The following is an 18,184-nucleotide window of genomic DNA, read 5'->3' as shown; positions in this document are numbered from 1 at the left end:
TATCTCTTCTCCCCCCTGGACAAATCCTAGCTACGCCAGCCGGCTAACCGACGGAAATATCTATTGCATTAGCAACTGGTTCGTGAGGCTACAGCTTAGCTTCTCAACACAACCGCTGCATGACTCGTGAAAGAAGACGTGCTGTGAGATAAGCCTTGTTCTAGAATTCCTCTAGTACACACGTGCGAGTTGGCAAGACTCAGCTATGGCTATGACACTGTGCTTTGGCTAATGGACACGAGCAGAGACTTTAGATAAGACGAGTCAAACTCATCGTGACCAATTGAATGGTTTATTTGTGTGCTGCAATTTGCTGCTCAGTTGAGCAAGAGTTGCAAACTCTCACCAAGTAGTTTCCTATCGTGTGTCTCTGTCTTTGATACCGAGGATATCAGTCATGGCTTCAGTGAGTCGCGATTTTGCCATTACATAACACAGCTGCTAGATTATGCACTATCCCAATCCAGAAAATGGAACCCTCATTTTCACCAATCACATCCATTCGTCGTCGCTCTCTGCCAAATCCAAAAAACCAACTCCATCTTATCTTATCGCTTACCCTCGTGCACGTGACCCACAACCTCCGACCGGAAAATTAGACACACCGACCCTACCCACACACTCGCCAAAAATTACCCACTAGCGCTGTCGAATTATCCTGTGAAAAAAAAAAGAGACGTCTCTTTACTCCTCTCTTCGACAACGAAATTTCTCGACAAGTCGACAATTCATTCAAGATGGCTAAGGAAACGCCTGCAAAGACCGGTCTGGCCGTTGGCCTGAACAAGGGCCACGTACGTCAATACAACTCGCGATCTCACCTCGTGGAGGATCTCTGCCCCCCTTGAATATCGGCAGACGATGGACGCTGACGTTTGGTTTGTGTTATTTTTCCTCAATATAGAAGACCACTGCTCGTGTCGTCAAGCCCCGTGTCTCGCGCACCAAGGGCCACCTGAGCAAGCGAACCGCTTTCGTGCGTGAGGTCGTCAAGGAGGTTGCTGGGTGAGTTTTTCACATCTCTTATTGCTGCTCTTCAATCTTTGGTCTTGGGATCAAGGAGGAAGAAAAAAGATATAATTGAAGGGATGTATACTGACGTTGAGTGTGTGTGTTACTATATAGCCTCGCCCCCTACGAGCGTCGTGTCATCGAACTGCTCCGAAACAGCAAGGACAAGCGTGCCCGTAAGCTGGCCAAGAAGAGGCTCGGTACCTTCGGCCGTGCCAAGAGAAAGGTCGATGAGCTCCAGCGCGTCATCGCCGAGTCTCGTCGTGCTCACTAAACGATTTGCTTTAAGCGAGCGGGGAGATTCATCTTGGTAATGGGGAAAACAAAAATTATTTCAACAGGGAAATGAATTTAAACACACTATGGGTTTCGCATGGATTTGGCGTGGTCATGAATTTTGATTGAATTCAAATGGGGCTTTGATGCGGGCGCAGCAGCGGTTATATAGCTGCGATTTCGTTCATCGAATTTCTTAAACTCTTCAAGACATGCCGTCTTTATGACCCAACCTAGAGAAATTTTCTTCTTCCCTGACTTCAAACGCCCAGCATGATGGGTACAAAATGCCTTGATTAATGTTTTAAGAAGCCTGTGCTACCTGTCTTGAGTATGCAACTTCCGTTCTTGCGTCTTTGCTGTAAAATTGCCCGTGATATATACATACATTATGCTATTCCGCTGTACATGTTCTCTGGATGCGGAAAAAAAGGAAGGAAACAAAAACAACTTCACTGCTCGCTATTAATTAATCATTTCTTTCCAAGCTTGAACCACTTTGGCATCTTCTTCCCAGAACCCTCTCCCCCGTCTCTATTCGTCGGCGCCTGCTGAGCCTTGGGTGCCACCGTTGGTCCATCTTTCTCATCCTCAGCCGTCGGAATCTCAGGCACCTTGATTTCCTGGCCCTGCTGGGCAAAGTTGGACTTGAGAAAAGGCCGTTTTCGAATGTCAGCCGGCACACCATCATTCCACACCAAACTAACGAGCACCCTACCCAAGAGCTTATACGCCCGGATTAGGTTGTGCTTGGGGGTGTCGTCGTCCTTGATCACCGTCTTGCTACCAGGAATGACAAGATGGAAGGAATGCTCATTGCTGGCCATGACGTGCCGCACGGCTTGATACAAGAAGGCACCCGTGTCTGACGGACCAATTTCCCAGTCGCTGCTGGTGTTGTCTGGGAACCGCACCTTGATGAGCACAGACTTGACGGCGTCGATCTTGGCTTGCTCAGCTGCCTCCTTTTCCTCGATTTCTCTGTCGGATAGGAGGCGCTTATTACGAGAGCTTTCTAGCAGGCGCTGTTGATGCAGCTGGGCATGAGCGACGGTCGGTGTGAAATCACTGTCTTCGGCTGGGAGAAGAGCAGCGGCAGGAGTCGAATTCGTGGGGGCGAGAAATACATTAACTGGTTGGAGGCGTGACTGTGGATCCGAATTATTGACTTCGGGCAAGGTCTGATGTGCATCGAGTTGTAGTGACGGTGAGTCTTGTGTGACCTGAGGAGCCGTATGATCTGCTTCTCGGGCTTCAGCCGTATTATTCGCAGGCTCTACTGGAGCCTCAGCCATGGGCACATCTCCATCCGCGGATGGGTTCTTTGCTGTCTCCTTTGGAGCGCCTGAAACTGCACTCTCCTTTTCCTCTTCCTTCTTCTTCGCCTCCTCCTTGAAAAAGACACCAATCTGCTCCATCGCCTCGTACAGCGTCTGTTCAGTCCTCCTAAACGTCAGCCGTATCAGGACATTGCCAGAGTTGTGGCCCAGCTGCGACAGCGTCTTCTGGAAATCGGCAAACGACCCAAGCTCCCTCCCCATGATGTTCAAGACCGGTGTTTCGTAGTACAGCTGGCCGGCGCCAGAGTTGTTGGTGTCGACCGTCTGGGCCACGCCTCTGGCGGTGATGTTGATGTTCTTGCCCGCGCTCGCCTCGCCGCTCTCAAACTGTCGCAGCACCTGCCATATTGACAAGTCGGAGGGGAACTTTTTGATTAATCGGCCGCCGGGGATTTCTTTGGCCTCGGGTTGGGGGATTTGTAGGGCGATTTGCACAGCGGAGGGAGTCTTTGACTTTAGCACGAGCTCCAGTTTGGCGCCGGCGATGAGGCCAGACGTGCGGAAGGGTACAGAAAGGTCGACTTGTTTCTGCTTATGTCTGGACGGTCGTGTTAGTTATGAAGAGCATGTAATAAGATGTTCGTAGTGTCTTGGGGTTGATACGCACTTTAGCAGGAACTTGTCGCTGTCCAGGCTGAGCTTCTTGCAAGCTTCCTGGAGAACGTCTGATAGGTATGTGCCGGGGTTGACTTTGACGGTTGTGCGCCTCAGATCCGTGGCTATGACGACGACGTGCGACGCCATGATGAAGATTATATGTGAGAGTTGTTTGGTTAGGGAGAGTTGAGCAAGCTCCCCGAAGGAAGAGACGGGGGTTAGAAGCGATTTAAATTGAAGCACGAAAGTTCGAGAAACAGTCTGGGAATGCTGCTGGATGTCGTCTATGGTGGGGTTACAGGTAGCTGCTCGGCGGAGTACTTTAGAACTGACGGAACAAGGCGACAAGCTCAAGTAGCACAAAACAGGTTGCGAAGTGACAAGTGACACCAGCAGATGAATCGAAGAGATGAGAATATCACAAACAAATTGAAACAGAAAAGAACTATAGTCTCTTTTCTTCCACTATTTTCTTGCCGGCGAACCCCAAACTGTCTGAAGCTCAGAAGCCAGATTAGATATCAAATCCCGGCCCCACCCTCTTTCTCGAACAATCCGCAGGCAGCCTCCCAAGGCGACGCAGTACGTAACAAGCACCAGCCACAGCGGCAGAACCCCGGCCGATTACGCCACAGCGCTCTGGCAGCCAAGCGGCCACGCCAGACCATGTTTGCCTACCGCTTTTGCGTGCCAGCGATGGGGGGGGGAGCTGGGGCTGGTGCAAGCTTGGAGGGAAGCTCAACTGACTACTTCATACATACATACACCAAACAACTTAAACGAAACTGACGTACGATCTCACGAACGGGCATTGATTCGGACGAGGCTCTAGAGAGAGACGGAGAGAACAGATTGTAACAATCTCTGGTTGGAGCTCGGAATTTGATCGATTTACTCGGCCAGCTACAGACAAGCAAACAGAAGCATCATGGTATGTCGTATCGTATACCCAACCCAGCATCACTACCAGCAATCCGATGATAGCACATGCTAACATGGCTCAATATAGTCTTCTCCCTTTTCGATCAGTCAGTATCCATCTCGAATCTAATCCCCAATCCCACCACCGTCCCCCAACTAACAAACCCCAGACGGCGGCGCCTGTGTCGCCATGGTCGGCAAGGACTGCGTCGCCATCGCCTGCGACCTCCGCCTGGGCCTCCAAGCCCTCACCATCTCCAACAACTTCCCCAAAATCTTCCAGTACGGCGACGTCTTCCTCGGCCTGACGGGCCTGGCCACCGACGTCAGCACCGTCAGCGACCTCTTCCGCTACAAGGTCAACATGTACCGCCTGCGCGAGGAGCGCGCCATCGCCCCGCGCACCTTTGCCAACCTCGTCTCCTCCTCCCTCTACGAGCGCCGTTTCGGGCCTTACTTTGTGTCTCCCGTCGTTGCTGGCCTGGACCCCAAGACGGGGAAGCCGTTTATTTGCGGGTTTGACAGTATTGGCTGCATTGATTTTGCAAAGGACTTTATTGTGTCTGGCACGGCGTCGGAGCAGCTGTTTGGCATGTGCGAAGGCTTGTGGGAGCCTGATTTGGTACGCTCTTCTTATTACTCTCTTCATCCTCTTTTGTTTACAGACGAAATCATTACTGACATATGTTTGCCTCTCTAGGAGCCCGATGCGTTGTTCGAGACCATCTCACAAGCCCTCCTAAACGCCGTCGACCGTGATGCCCTATCCGGCTGGGGAGCCCACGTGTACATCATCGAGAAGGACAAGGTCACCAAGAGGTTACTAAAGGGTAGACAGGACTAAGGTTGATTACATGCCACGTATAGAGATGGGGGAATATGACATACGCCTGCGGTCTGCAAGTGACTGAACGTGTGTATGCTGTATGAAATAGAGAGTTTGACTCGAAACACCCAACGAGTCGAATTACTAATGCATGCAAAAAGAAGCAAATGAAACAAGAGAATAAAAAAAACCTGATGAAAATTCCATTCAAGTTATTGCGCCATAGTCTTTCACGCCATACCTTGCTTTTTCCTAACTTTTGTTCACCGTGAAACTATCACAGGCAGATGGGGCAACAAAACACAATGAATCATCCATTTTACAATAAGCTGAGTTTGTGACGCCTTTCTTTCCGTCTATATACCTGTATGCATTGTGTGTGTATAAATGTGTATATGTTTTCTTCTAAGCTCTCGTCTATTCCTCCTTCTTCGCCTTGATAGCCTTGTCAGCTGGCTTCTGCTGCATGAAGAACTGTCTCTCAACAATCTTGAGAATCTCGTCAAGAAGACTAATAGCTGGTTAGTTTCCATGGAAATATGAAAGAGAATCAGACTCGTCAAAAACTTACATTACAGGCGCGCTGATAATTGTGACCGCCTGCCATTCCAGCGCATTCAGCGGCAGGATGGCAAACAGGTTCTGCAGAACAGGGGTGTAAAGGAGTGCAAAGTGCAGAGCCATGGATAAGGCGATGGCGTACACAAGCATCATGTTGTTCCACAGCGGCAGGGTGAGGAGCGACTCGCTGGATGACAGGGCATTCATGGCGTTGAACATCTCAATCACGACCAGGATCGACAGAGACACGGTCGAAGCAGACTTGGACATTTCATTGCTGAACATTTCGCATCCAATCTCGGGGAACTCGGCCGAGCAGCGGTGGAAGCTGGAGAGCTGTCGGAAGGTGATCTGGGGGCCCTCGGGGTTGTACATGAACCACCAGGCATAACCGGCAACGGTTGCAAGACCGACGTAGGTGCCAATGATCAAGTAACGCAGGAACAGCCATCCGCCAATGAGGGGCTCGTCTCTCCTACGAGGGTGGCGCTTCATGATGCCGTGGTCGGGCGGGTTAAAGGACAGAGCCGTGGCGGGGAGACCGTCGGTGACGAGGTTGACCCAGAGCAGCTGAACGGGGATCAGTGCCTCGGGCATGCCCAGGGCGGCAGTCAAGAAGATGGAAACAACCTCGCCAATGTTGGAGGAGATCAAGTAGCGGATAAACTGTTGGGTGTTGCTGTAGATGGAGCGGCCCTCTTCGATGGCCACCTCAATGGTCGCAAAGTTGCTGTCAGCCAGAACCATGTCGGCAGCCAACTTGGAGACATCCGTTCCAGAACCCATGGCCACACCGATATCAGCCTTCTTCAGAGCGGGGGCATCGTTGACACCGTCACCGGTCATGGCAACAACCTCACCGAGAGACTGGAGGAGGTCAACCAGCTTGGACTTGTGGCCGGGCTCAACACGAGAGAACAGCGAGGCCTTCTTAGCCGCCTCCAGTTGCTCGCTGGGGCTGAGGTTGTCGAATTCACGTCCGGTGTAGCTCTTTCCTTGGAGATCTTCATGCTGGCCAAAGACGCCAATCTGTCTGCAGATGCTCTCAGCGGTGTTGCGGTTGTCGCCAGTGATGACAATGATACGGATACCAGCATCCTTGCACTTCTTGATAGAGGCCGGGACTTCGGGGCGAGGAGGGTCCAACATGGCAGTCAATCCAAGGAAGGTCATGTTCTGTTCCAATTGGGCATACTGTTCGGTAGACTTGGCGTGGCCAAACAACGGGTTCTGGGAAACATCATCGATGCTAGCCAGGGCAATGACGCGAAGACCTCGGTTACCATATTCGACAACTTCCTTGAGCAGAAGGCTACGGAGCTTTTCGTTCAAGGGGACTCGGTTACCGTTGGCACCAATGATGGTGCTTGTGCAGCGCTCAATGACAGATTCGGGAGCTCCCTTGATAAGCAGCTTCTTGGCGGAACCATTCTGAACAGCGACTGACATGCTCTTCCTGTCACGGGAGAACTCATAAGTGGCGAGCCGGGGAAGTCTCTTCTCGTGAGCAGCGCTAGCAAAGTGTCCACAGTCTTCAAGAGCAGTTCCGGTAGGGGCGCAAGGGCCGATTTTCTCAACAAGAACACGGAGGGCACCTTCAGTCGACTCGCCAACACTGGAAAAGGCAGCAGTACGTGAATCATAGGCCAAGTGAGCGTCGTTACAGAGAGCGGCAACCTCGGCCATCTGGAGGATTGTAGAAGAGGCAGTAAGGTTCTCGACAATCTGGCCGTTGAGGGTGATGTTACCCTTGGGGGCGTATGTTGTGCCCTCAACGGTAAGTTCGGTCAAGTCGGTTCCGGCTTCGTTGAGATAGACGACCTTGTTGACGCTCATCTGGTTGGTGGTGAGCGTACCAGTCTTATCGGAGCAGATGACGCTGCAGCTTCCCAGGGTTTCGACAGACGGCAAGCTACGCACAACAGCATTCTTAGCCGCCATCTTACGGGTACCCAGAGCAAGACAAGTGGTGATGACAACCGCAAGACCCTCGGGAATGGCAGCCACACCCAGGGAGACGGCAATCTTGAGGTAGTAGATAGCACCCTTGGTCCAGCTGCCATGACTGGGGTCGTTGAAGTTGGGAATGTTGATCAGCCAGACGAGGATGCAGATAACGGTAATGACCTTGGCCAGGTTGTCACCAAAGTCGTTGAGTTTCTGCTTCAAGGGGGTAGGCTCAGAGATTTGAGCGGTGATGCTCTCGTGGATATCTCCAATAGCGGTGTTGGAGCCAGTCAGGACGACAATGGCCTTTGCACGTCCAGTAACAACAGTGGTTCCCGAGAAGAGCATGTTAACCTGATCCTGCTTGACAGCCTTATCATCGTTGACGACCGCGGTGGAGTCTTTTCCAACGCTCTCGCTCTCTCCGGTCAAGATAGCCTGATCAACCGAAAAGCTGTTGCTCTCGATGGAAACAATACGGCAGTCGGCGGGAATTCGATCTCCAACAGAAACGGAAACAATGTCGCCAGGAACAAGGTCGTCGGCCTTGACTCGGGATACGTGACCACCGTTGCGGACGACGTTGGCTTCGTTGGCGGAGTATTCTTGCAGAGCGGCGATGGCCTTCTCGGCACTGCTTTCTTGGGATACACCGACGACGGCGTTGAGGATGAGGATTGTGAGAATCTACATGTGCAACGAAATATAGTTAGCGACCATAGCCGAACGGGTTGAAGCCTGGCATGTCCACTTACGACAGCGGGATCGACGAATGCACTCCAGCCGCCCTCATCTTCAAACAGAGCGAGGACGAAGGAGACAGCGGCGGAACCAAGGAGGATGATGACTAGTTGATCTTTAAATTGTTCGAGAATCAGCTCCCAGAGGGGAGTAGGAGGCTCTTCGGGAATCGCTACGCCCATGTTAGCATGATACATATCAAGTCGAGGCCTAGCCCGTCCGCCCTGATATGGCGGGGTGATTCTGAGGCTCCGGGACTCGGGGACTGCGCACCATTGCGGCCGTGCTTGTTTCGAAGCTCCGTGACTTGATTATCAGTCAAGCCGTTGTGCTCCTCGACTTTGAAGTTGGCGAGGACCGCGTCGATGGGGAGAGCATAGGCGTTGTCCATGATGGCGGGTTGCGCCGAGAGCGGCGGGGCGACGGGCTCTAGATCCTTATCGTGCTATCGTCTGCTCGAGATGAGGCTATACGCAAGTCTCGAGACAACAACAGACAGTCAACTCAAAAGAGGGTGAACGAGACAAGAAAAGAAGAGGATGTCAGGGTAAAGAGAGAGAATCAGCAGGGCCACTTCAGCGATATGCCAACATGGCCGATTTGTCAAGGCTTCCGCAAGGCTCCACGTGGCGGGCAAAGAAGGCTACCCTCTATATTATAGGTTCTCCAGTACTAGCAGAAAAAAAAGTTGGGGGGGTCTCATCGCCGTCACCAGAAAAGTTCAACGTGTTCGTTTGGACCGAAGGGGCGGAACTTTGCATTGCCTCGCGCAAAGGGCTTGGGCTTGCCCCTGTGCGGTTAGCTTCAGGGCCGTTTTGCAGCGCCCGGCTAGGCGAGTCGGCCCTGGCATTGGTTGCATGGGATCAAGGATGGTTAATCGCACAGTGGCTGCGGCAGGTCGCGGGCCATCGGCGGCGCCCTTTTGGCGGGTGTCGGTCCACTGAAATGCGGCAGTGCCACAGTGCGATCTCGAGGCGGCAGGCTCTGCATCTTCGTGTTTTGGAGGGCATGGATTCCAGGTTGTTAGATTGATGATACGGAGAAAGCTGGAGGGCTATGCAACACTACGACTCGGCAAAGGCCCTTGCAATATTAAGCATGATATATTAAACCGATTAATTAATTAATTATTTCGTACTCTTCATTTTCATACGGTCGATGCCATGTCGTGTTCATTTTTGGCTCTTCTCCCTTGGATGGCAAAACGCGGCAGATGCCTGGCCTGGCATGCAGCGAATTGTTCCATTACTAAGACCAGACGCCACCCTCACTTGCAAAACACTGGATGATTGTCCACCAATCCTGGGCAAACCGGCCGTCAATCGCATCTCCACAGCCAAAGTGCCTTTCTCCGTAGAGGCCCAGCTGAAGCCGTGCAACTCCACAATTTTGCTCCGTGTCGGTCCGCATATCATGGCTCCGATTCGAGGTGGCAAAGCGAAGAATTCAGATGAACAGTTTGAGATATTGACGATATTGTGCTTCAGATCCAGGTGATGTCATTCTTTTACATGTGCAATGTTATCAAAGACTCAAAGAGCCTAAAAGAGCCTGTAAAATACAAGTACAGAGATGTGTATGCTACCAAAACATCACTTGTATGCCATTATCAGTTGCATTAGCAGTGTATTCTTCAATATCATGATTGCATCAAATATCCACATATCATTTACCTTAAGTTTTTCTTGAATTTACAGTGTCTTCCATGTATTAACTACTTAGCATGTGACCTTAATGGTACAGGTTCACGCCCAATTATTGGAAAGAGCCAATGCCCTGCCAACCACATTTGATCGTTCCTAGAGCTTCCATCGCCGCTATTGCACCCATCAAGTACTCAATTCTGTTTCTGACCTTCTTCTCCTCTTTACAAGCTCAAATGGTTTCTATGTCCATATTATTCTTTTCCCAGTTTCTGCACCACGTCATGTTTTGGTCTTCCTCTTCTACTTCTCTTTCATCCTTGACGTATTGGAGCCTATTTTTGCATCTCCTTTTTGGGTCTTGTCTTTCTTCTTCATTCTTGATCTGCTTTTGAAATGGCTCCCGTCGACTCATCTTCGAGTCCCAGTGGCTCCAACTCCAGCTCTCGACGCTCCAGCTGGGCTGCTCTCATGCAAAACTATGAAGATGCAGTCGAGTATCCAAGTCATGATGCCGTATATGACGCCGACGATGCCCAAGTGGTTACCAAAATGGCCAACCTTGATCTCGAAGAGACTGAGACTATTCCATTAGGCCCCCAAGATATTGATGCAGAGCTTCAGACAATTGTCGAAACTACCACTATGGACATCACCGCCGAGGTACCCCAAATTATCATTGATCAGAGCCCTACCCCCGAGATAGAGTCAGAGAATCTTGAACAACTCAAATCACAGGGGCCATTTCATAAATGGATGCGGACGATACATCGTAGAGCACAGCATCGACACACACGGTCGGACGAAAGCTTTGGTTCTCTGCGGCCGCCATTCGATCCTGATGTCCACAGCCATACAGCTCATTGGAGAAGAACACACCATCGACAATCGTCCTCTGGATCTTCCTTTGCTTTTGTTTCGGCGGTCCGAAGTGCTAGTGCCAGTCTTGCCAGTGCCAGCGTCAGTGTTGTGGCACGATCACGAAGAAACGTACCGCGCTCACAAGGCTTCTCTACAACGGAGCGCAGCAGCAGAGCATCCATCTCGGGTCCTCGTGCCTCTGAAGATAGTGGGCTCCGGGAAAATCAATCCCTTGCCAACTTAGCTGCCATGGAGAGATCACTGCAGCGACGAAGAGTGCTAGAAGAGCTCATCAGCACGGAAGAAGGGTACATTGGCGACATACGATTCCTCATGAATGTAATTTGAGACTAATCCGCGGCATTGTGGTCCATCTTTTGTTGACTTATTAACTGGTATCCAGGTATACGTCACAATCTTGGCTGCGTTACCCTCCATATGTGTCGGCCTGCGGTCATCCATCAACCAAAATTTGACAGAGATAGTCAAGTTACACGAGGAACTCCTTGGCGAATTGCACCGAGCAGTTCCACACTCGGAATACACACAAGCCGACGCGACTCCCCCATTGACTCATTTACCAAATTTCGATTATCCTTATTCTCACAGGCGATGGTCTAGTCTCGGTGCCGTGCCAGAGCAAAATACGAAAGCAAGGTGGCTATTGAAAGCCCCGGGCATGCTGTCAGACCCTCAGGTGGCTGCAGAGGTCTCAAAAGCCTTTGGGAAGAAGGTAGCTACTTGCCACATCGTATCAACTTCCCATTTTCCGGAACTGTAATTCGACTAACCTACTCTGTTTCTAGATAAGCCGGTTCTTCATATACGAGGAATACGGAGCAACATATGAGATGATGATCAAAGACATCGCTTCAGCCCAACAAACGATACCAGATTAGGAGACGTATCAAAAAGGCCTTGAAGCCTTGGCGATGGCGTTGGGTTCCGTCAAAGGCAGCGAAGATGGGGCCAAAAAAGCTCTGACTATAAATGACCTGCTTGTCAAGGTGTTCTCATTCAGGCAATGCCACTGTCCATGTGAAAATAGCTAACACATACTACAGCCCATCCAGAGGATCTGTAAATACCCACTCATCTTTTCCGAGCTACTCAAGTGCACGCCAATATCAGACTGTCCAAACTCTCACATGGAAGTCGACAATACCCTAACCAGGCTTCGCGAAGCAACCACAGAGATTAATAGGGCATCGAATGACGGGAACATCAAGTCCACGCTCGAAAAAACGTGGATTCTACAGGATCGATTAGTGTTCCCAGACAGAGTATATTCAAAGTGACAATCCATGATAGGGTCTAAAGCAGCTGACTCTCAGTCTAGAAATTCGATGCCATTTCTAAAAGACAAATACGGTCCTTTGGCCACATTCGGCTTTGCGGAACACTTCACGTATGCTGGCAGACAGACGAAGGAGTCGATGGTCAATATTTCATTTGTCTACTCTATCGCGATATGCTCTGTCTTGCCTCTGCGGGCAAAGTCGACCCGATTTACACCATCATGGCTTGTATCAATATTGACAGCATCAGGATCGAAAAAGTGGACAATGGACGAGGTGAGCCTTTCAGGCACCTAGCTGGCACTCCGAATAACAGTCAGCTCTGTAGACGGCAAAACTGACAGTTACCAGGGCTACAGTGCCACACCGCGCCTTTTTCTTGGAAGGTAGTGTTCGAATGCGATCATCAATTATACGAAATCATCATGACAGCCTGTACATCCAAGGAGGAAATGGAATGGAGAGCAAGATTATCTCGGCCGCCGAGCGATGACCAAGGGGCAAAGGGGCCGGATGGGTTCAGCACAATACACATGAATATAAAGAGTTTGGGGTCTGTCTTTGGAAAGCAGGGTACTTTATCACCACATCAACATGAATGAGTCTATCATATGCTAACTGACTCCCAAGGCACACTCGTTCGGCGGATATCTATACAGCGGGCCACCACTGTGGGAGGAGCCAAATCGCCTCTATGCCAAGTCATATTAAAGAATACCAATGTATTGACAGATCACGGCGGGAATGTTTCTACGGCTTCGACCATCAACCGCTCTCAGTCTCTGCTAACAACCACAACTCGAATACCGGTGCTTGCGCCACCAAGAGGCGAGAGAGCTCGACTAGAGGCTCTTCTGTCAGATGTATGGAGCAGAGAAGTACTCCCGTTTCCCGGAATGACGGTGAAGTCTCGAAGTGAAAATCTGGTTCGAAATTCGGCATCTACGGTCATGAGAAAACTCAGCGTGGCTAGCTTCGCCAGTACCTTTACAAAGAGGTCCGTCTCTTCTGCCCACAAGAATCAATCTTGTGAACATATTGCCATGGAAACTATCAAGCGCCGGGGTATTCTACGTCCAATGGATTCGATTACGAGTGACGATGCGTATATAGGTGAAGAAGCAGGCAGAAAGGTGAAGAGACAGCGCACCGCCAAGGGGCACGTACTACTGGGGACGCCCGCTCGTAGCATGAAGGAGGTTACGGGAAGCTTTCGACGACGCCGAGCACAGGAGAATGCGCCCTCACGGTCAGATCCCACCAGCGACACGTACATCTTTCCCGCTCGCATAGCATCCACGAACGTTCCACGACCGACAAGGCCTACGAATTCCCAGGCCGCGATGCCTCACGAGAGCATTGGTAGGACGAGAAAGCCAGCAACAGAAAAGGTCCGATATCTTGGTCGCTGGGCTAAGCTTGGTGTGGGGAAGAACGATGGACCTGGCGGTTTCAGAAGGCTTCTTTCAATTGGCAGAGATTTGTAATTGAGAAGATGCTGCCATGCGTGGGGATGGCCAAGCAAGTTTTGGATGCACATTACTTGGAAATGGGGAGCGTGGGATTGTGGGTGGATAGTTGTCTTTGTCTGGCTACTAACAGAATAAGCATATCTACGGGCTGTGTGTATGTACTCGTATGCTTAGCTCCCTGGTTCTACAGACTCTGGAGAAGGCAGGGTATAGATTATTCACGTGAGAATGAGATTGAGCAGATCGATTATGAAGGACCAATGGATGGCGATGACGCTATTTCTTTCACAACAAGGTGCTACAGCATCTTGAGACGATCTGGGGCTAGAGCAGCTGGTATGTCATCTGCCGCGAGCCACATTAGCAGGGAGAAGTATGTAGGCGAGACTGTGAGACTGTGCCCGTGCATCCATACCTTGGCCATACCACAGCTCCAGACCAGAGGAGTGGGAGGTGGGACCGAGGATGGCAGTAGAAGGCTGAAGAAGCAAGCAATTGACGAGCTGTGATTGAAGACGGTGAATGCCTTGCAAGAGCTGCCATGGAATTGAATTGTTCCTGGATCGCCGGTTAAGACGATCCACAACTGGCCAAAGCAAAGTGCAACTCTTACGTATTGCGCGTGTCGTCAGTGCCGGATACAGACAATGATGAGGTCATCATGTACCCAGTTGCGATGCCTGCTGTGGAGGTGCAGTGAATCAGCTACGGTGAGCCGGGGAAGCTGCAGCCTTGGTACCAACTGCAGGTGTGCGCAGATGTACACAGTCTGCACGCCACGATGACGTAGTGGGCAGTGACAGCTCCCCTCTTCGCAGCACTTCTTTAAGACTGCTGCTTCTTCCCAATTTCCAATTCTTGCTTCTCTCCCCTCATTGAACATTTAAACTCTACCTTTTTAGACAAAAGAATAAGAACAACTCTTCTTCCAGCACGTCTTTGATTTTTTCTACTTCTCATCTACACACGACTCCTACAACACCCAATCAAGCTACCTCTCTAGCGCAACGTCACGCGACCCCTCCAACCACTTTAAATTAACAAACACACCCCTGTCTCACGAATAAATCGCCAAGATGACTCGAGGAGAATCCACCCAGTCCATGGTTCACTACAAGGGAAAGCAGGAAGACTTCCTTGTCTTCGTGGACGATGTCGATACCTACAAGAAGTGGCAGAGCGACAAGAGCGTTCCTCTAGCTCACTTCATCTCTACTTTCCAGGTGTTCCAGACACATCGGTATGTTTTTACTACACCTCTCCGAAATAAAATAAAAAAAATAGAGATGTACAGACGGCTAACTTGATACTCATTTACAGACAAGGTGCCCAGGGAACCTATGACTCTCCGTCAAAGATGTCACTAGCGGCCGAGTTTGACACTGAGAATGCCGATGAGGCGATTGAGCGGATCCTGAAGGAAGGTACCATGCAAACTATGGAGGTAAGTCACTTCATCCACCAGATCTAATCCTGCTCTTGACAGAAGACTAATCATGGTGGTTCTTGAATAGATGCCTGGTCGGCAAGGAGTTACAAACGACTCTATGAGCTCAATGAGGGTGAAATAAGGAGTTACAAACAACTCTACGGGCTCGATGAGGGTGAAATAAACGCTTCATCAGCTGTGTTGAGTGCCTCGCACTTGATGCCTACCGCCTTCTCATCTTTTTTTTTTTTTTCTCTAGCGGTACTATGGCAGCGAGATGGTGGTGCGAGGAATATGGAATATGAGCTGATTGAGCGACGAGGAAGTTTCAGCTACAGCGCTCCGTGACAGAGAGGTCATGCTATGAGCCATGCCTGCACAACGTCGTTCTTCTTACGTAACTACAGTAGGAATCTCTTTACAAGGGAATAATCAAGCATTGCATTTTCAACGTCTCCGTATGATATGAGATTCTCAGTGAGGCATCTGTGATATTTTCATTGCATTGTGCTATTATGATGTCCCAATATGGTTCACATTCTTCATCGAAATCTGGTGTACTTTCCTTTGAACACCGTGGTATTTCCTTCATGTTCATCTCTCTCGTGCATGTTCAAATCAGGTTAAATGAAGAACAATACTGTAAAAAAGACACAAAGAAATAAAAAGAAATACAGCCCGTTAACATGAACAATACTAATAATACACTGTAGCATACGCTACCAAATGCCAACCGATGCAAGAAAAATGCAAAGAAAGGAAAATGCATAGGAACGGAGGAAACGGAGACGGAGAATGAGATAGCTCTCGTGAGGCCTCTTGTAGAGAAGTTCGATTTGGCGGTTTTCATCGCGGGATTCCGAAAAAAAAAAATTACTGTACATGCAACGCTGATCCTTGGCTTGTTCCTTTCCTTTCCCTTTCCTCTGCCTTGCTTTCTTTGTGTTCCCAAATGCTGTTTCCCTTGGTATTTCTCTCTCTCTCTCTGAGAACATGCGAATTGTTCACTGTTCTTTTTCCCCACCTCCTTTCTTGTCTTTGCTCTCAGACTTTGCCGCCTGAGCTGCCTGCTCGCGGAGGTAGAGTCCAGGGTTTTGCACAAATAATCTACAAGGAGAACATGTTAGTCACTTTGAAATGATAATAGTTAAACGGAGAGGAGGTTCCAAGAACGTACTTCGCCTTCACTGTAAGCCCAGAAATAAGCACCCATTCCGATCAGATAGTAGATGCCGGGGTTTGTTGACTGATACATGAGCAGACAGGCGAGGGCAGTGAGGGGGAGCATGGCGAGGCGGAATTCGATGGATCGGTGGATGCTGGTTCCCGCGATGAGGGGGAGGGGCCACTCCAGGGCGAGCATGGCGATGCCAAAGACCAGGTTGATGGTCTGCAGGATGGGGGCGGGCCTGACGGCGGCGTCGAGGGAGTGTGTGAGGAAGTCCCAGAAGATCTTGGGCCAGAAGTAGCCCTCGATGGCGGCGCCGATTTGGTCTAGCAGAGAGGTGTTAGTATTGCACATGTTTGTATATACAAGTAAGCAAGCACATACAGGTGGCGGCCGTCAACATGATGAGCCGAGCCCAGTGGTTCTTGATAAGCTTTCCCATGGTTGCGGTTTATAGGATAGAATAGAAAATTGTCGTCGTGATCCGGTTTCTTTTTTCCCGTATTGTCTTTCTCGTCTCAGGCGTTTATGAATTCCCAGATATCTCTTCCTTTGTTTTTTCCCCTCGAACCCTTGAACAATAAACCACAGCCAAATCGGATCTACCGAACACTCCTCGAAGACGAAAAAAAAAAAGAAGAAAAAAATAAAGGTTAAAATAAAGTTTGATTAAAAAAGAAAACAGGTACCGGACCTGTGTATCAAGAGAAGAGAAGTGAAAAAGAAGGAAAAAAGGACACCGAGCAGACTCGCAGCTGGTGACACAAAGGAAACGAAAAAGAGTGGCCAAGGAAGAACCAAGTCGAGACAGCAGAAGAAGGCAGGGCGGTTCGAGTCTATATTGGAACCCGCCAGAGCGGCTGGGCTTCCTCCGACAGTCCCTGGTTTGGTTTCTCTTTGGGCCTGTGCGTTTTGGTTCTTTTTGGCGCCGATGAGCAAAATGGACGGTTTGAGGCCTTGTGTCAGGTCCCGGAAGCTAGCGAGATGGGCAGCCGAGGGATCGACTGGTCTGCCTCAGCTTTGGGGGAGGGTTCTCTGCGTGCTGGTAGCCCGTCTTGGTAAAAGTGGCCGTGCTGGCGATGCTGGTTTGGGCCTGTCGAGCTTGGATCATGGACTTTTGGCGTTGCCAATGTAGGCGATGGGCGACAAGGTCGGATAGATCGATATCCGTTTCGAGCCAAGCAAGGGTGGAGAGACCTGAGGCAGATCTCTAACGAGGAGCTTGTTTGAGGATTGTTTGGCGACTGGGGGGCAGCGCAAGCAAAAAAGATTGTACGGGCTGGCCAGCAGCTCGAAAAACCAGATCCGGGGTTGAGAGGGGGGAGGTTATTTAGACAAGAGTTTCAAGTTGCTGGACTAGGCGTAGTAGCAAAGTAACGAAAGTCGTCGGCAGTCGTGGTCTCGTACAGGGGAGAGAGAAAACAGGAAAAAGGCCTGCAAAGGAGGCCGTGCAACTGGATTAACGCTGAGGGGGTATCAAAAAGGACGATGCAGGTTTTCTGAAGCAGTGGGAGCAAGAGAAATGCGGGCGAAGGGGGGAAGAGGAGGGAATGCTCGAGTACATGTACTGTAGCAGTGTAGGCGCTGGATGAAATACTGCACGTCTTTACGAGTGCGTGTAATCCATGGAGGTCTCAGTGCAGCGATCGGACGAGCCAAGCCGGCGGGCGCAGTGGGACCGCCGACTGCAGACTGCAGGTGAGCTACTGCTAGCCATGCATCGTCACACAAATGGCGTGTGCGAAAAGGCCTCTTGTCTGTCTTGTCGTGCTGCTTCTTTTGGTGTTGTGCCTGTGTCCAGCCGGGCAGCGCAGCGGCGATTGGTGCATCGTCGGCGGCTACAGAGAGGCCCACGGCCAATCAGCGCGCATGCCGCTGCTCCTGTGCGTCGGGGGAACAGGGGGGAGATGATGGATGATCCACTGGCTTATACGGGACCCCTGCGATGCGACCAATTTGCCTCTACTGTAATCTGGACATTGGAGCTTGATGGACGGACGGGCAGTACTTGAGAGATACCACTGGCTGGGCGGGATGATTGCCGTTTCCAGCGTGTGTCTGCCAAGTATTATTGCGGTAGAGCTTGTCGACCA

The 18,184-nt window shown here is 50.5% G+C and overlaps 7 protein-coding genes across 7 annotated transcripts; 4 read left to right on the top strand and 3 right to left on the bottom strand.

The window, feature by feature from the left end:
* Positions 1-737: 737 nt before the first annotated feature.
* M431DRAFT_2201 (hypothetical protein) lies at positions 738-1,285 on the top strand (the record flags this gene model as incomplete). Its single annotated transcript, XM_024913560.1, has 3 exons — positions 738-794; positions 905-1,005; positions 1,126-1,285. 3 exons carry the CDS (start codon positions 738-740, stop codon positions 1,283-1,285), a joined length of 318 nt encoding a protein of 105 aa, XP_024779300.1.
* Positions 1,286-1,760: 475 nt separating this feature from the next.
* M431DRAFT_76797 (hypothetical protein) lies at positions 1,761-3,371 on the bottom strand (the record flags this gene model as incomplete). Its single annotated transcript, XM_024922500.1, has 2 exons — positions 1,761-3,165; positions 3,235-3,371. 2 exons carry the CDS (start codon positions 3,369-3,371, stop codon positions 1,761-1,763), a joined length of 1,542 nt encoding a protein of 513 aa, XP_024779299.1.
* A 498-nt stretch (positions 3,372-3,869) lies between these two features.
* On the top strand, positions 3,870-5,216 carry M431DRAFT_504589 (hypothetical protein). The gene is made up of 4 exons (XM_024918488.1): positions 3,870-4,155; positions 4,234-4,252; positions 4,316-4,767; positions 4,846-5,216. The coding sequence occupies exons 1-4, from the start codon at positions 4,153-4,155 to the stop codon at positions 4,987-4,989; spliced, it is 618 nt and encodes a 205-aa protein (XP_024779298.1). The 5' UTR covers positions 3,870-4,152; the 3' UTR covers positions 4,990-5,216.
* A 172-nt stretch (positions 5,217-5,388) lies between these two features.
* On the bottom strand, positions 5,389-8,611 carry M431DRAFT_75309 (hypothetical protein; the record flags this gene model as incomplete). The annotated part of the gene is made up of 4 exons (XM_024922324.1): positions 5,389-5,482; positions 5,543-8,166; positions 8,235-8,392; positions 8,494-8,611. The coding sequence occupies 4 exons, from the start codon at positions 8,609-8,611 to the stop codon at positions 5,389-5,391; spliced, it is 2,994 nt and encodes a 997-aa protein (XP_024779297.1).
* A 1,723-nt stretch (positions 8,612-10,334) lies between these two features.
* Positions 10,335-13,509, top strand: M431DRAFT_491231 (hypothetical protein; the record flags this gene model as incomplete). Its single annotated transcript, XM_024916883.1, has 7 exons — positions 10,335-11,063; positions 11,128-11,457; positions 11,624-11,731; positions 11,789-12,007; positions 12,064-12,298; positions 12,374-12,595; positions 12,653-13,509. The coding sequence occupies 7 exons, from the start codon at positions 10,335-10,337 to the stop codon at positions 13,507-13,509; spliced, it is 2,700 nt and encodes an 899-aa protein (XP_024779296.1).
* Positions 13,510-14,474: 965 nt separating this feature from the next.
* Positions 14,475-15,354, top strand: M431DRAFT_309334 (hypothetical protein). The gene is made up of 3 exons (XM_024914211.1): positions 14,475-14,734; positions 14,815-14,938; positions 15,009-15,354. Exons 1-3 carry the CDS (start codon positions 14,571-14,573, stop codon positions 15,063-15,065), a joined length of 345 nt encoding a protein of 114 aa, XP_024779295.1. The 5' UTR covers positions 14,475-14,570; the 3' UTR covers positions 15,066-15,354.
* A 516-nt stretch (positions 15,355-15,870) lies between these two features.
* Positions 15,871-16,777, bottom strand: M431DRAFT_309316 (hypothetical protein). Its single transcript, XM_024914210.1, has 3 exons — positions 16,476-16,777; positions 16,101-16,417; positions 15,871-16,030 (listed from the first exon to the last, which is right to left on the bottom strand). Exons 1-3 carry the CDS (start codon positions 16,531-16,533, stop codon positions 15,968-15,970), a joined length of 438 nt encoding a protein of 145 aa, XP_024779294.1. The 5' UTR covers positions 16,534-16,777; the 3' UTR covers positions 15,871-15,967.
* Between the last annotated feature and the right edge of the window lie 1,407 nt (positions 16,778-18,184).

This window comes from Trichoderma harzianum, assembly GCF_003025095.1.
Source record: "Trichoderma harzianum CBS 226.95 unplaced genomic scaffold M431scaffold_2, whole genome shotgun sequence".
In the NCBI taxonomy this organism is placed as follows: domain Eukaryota; kingdom Fungi; phylum Ascomycota; class Sordariomycetes; order Hypocreales; family Hypocreaceae; genus Trichoderma; species Trichoderma harzianum.
This window is presented reverse-complemented; position numbering and strand designations above follow the sequence as displayed.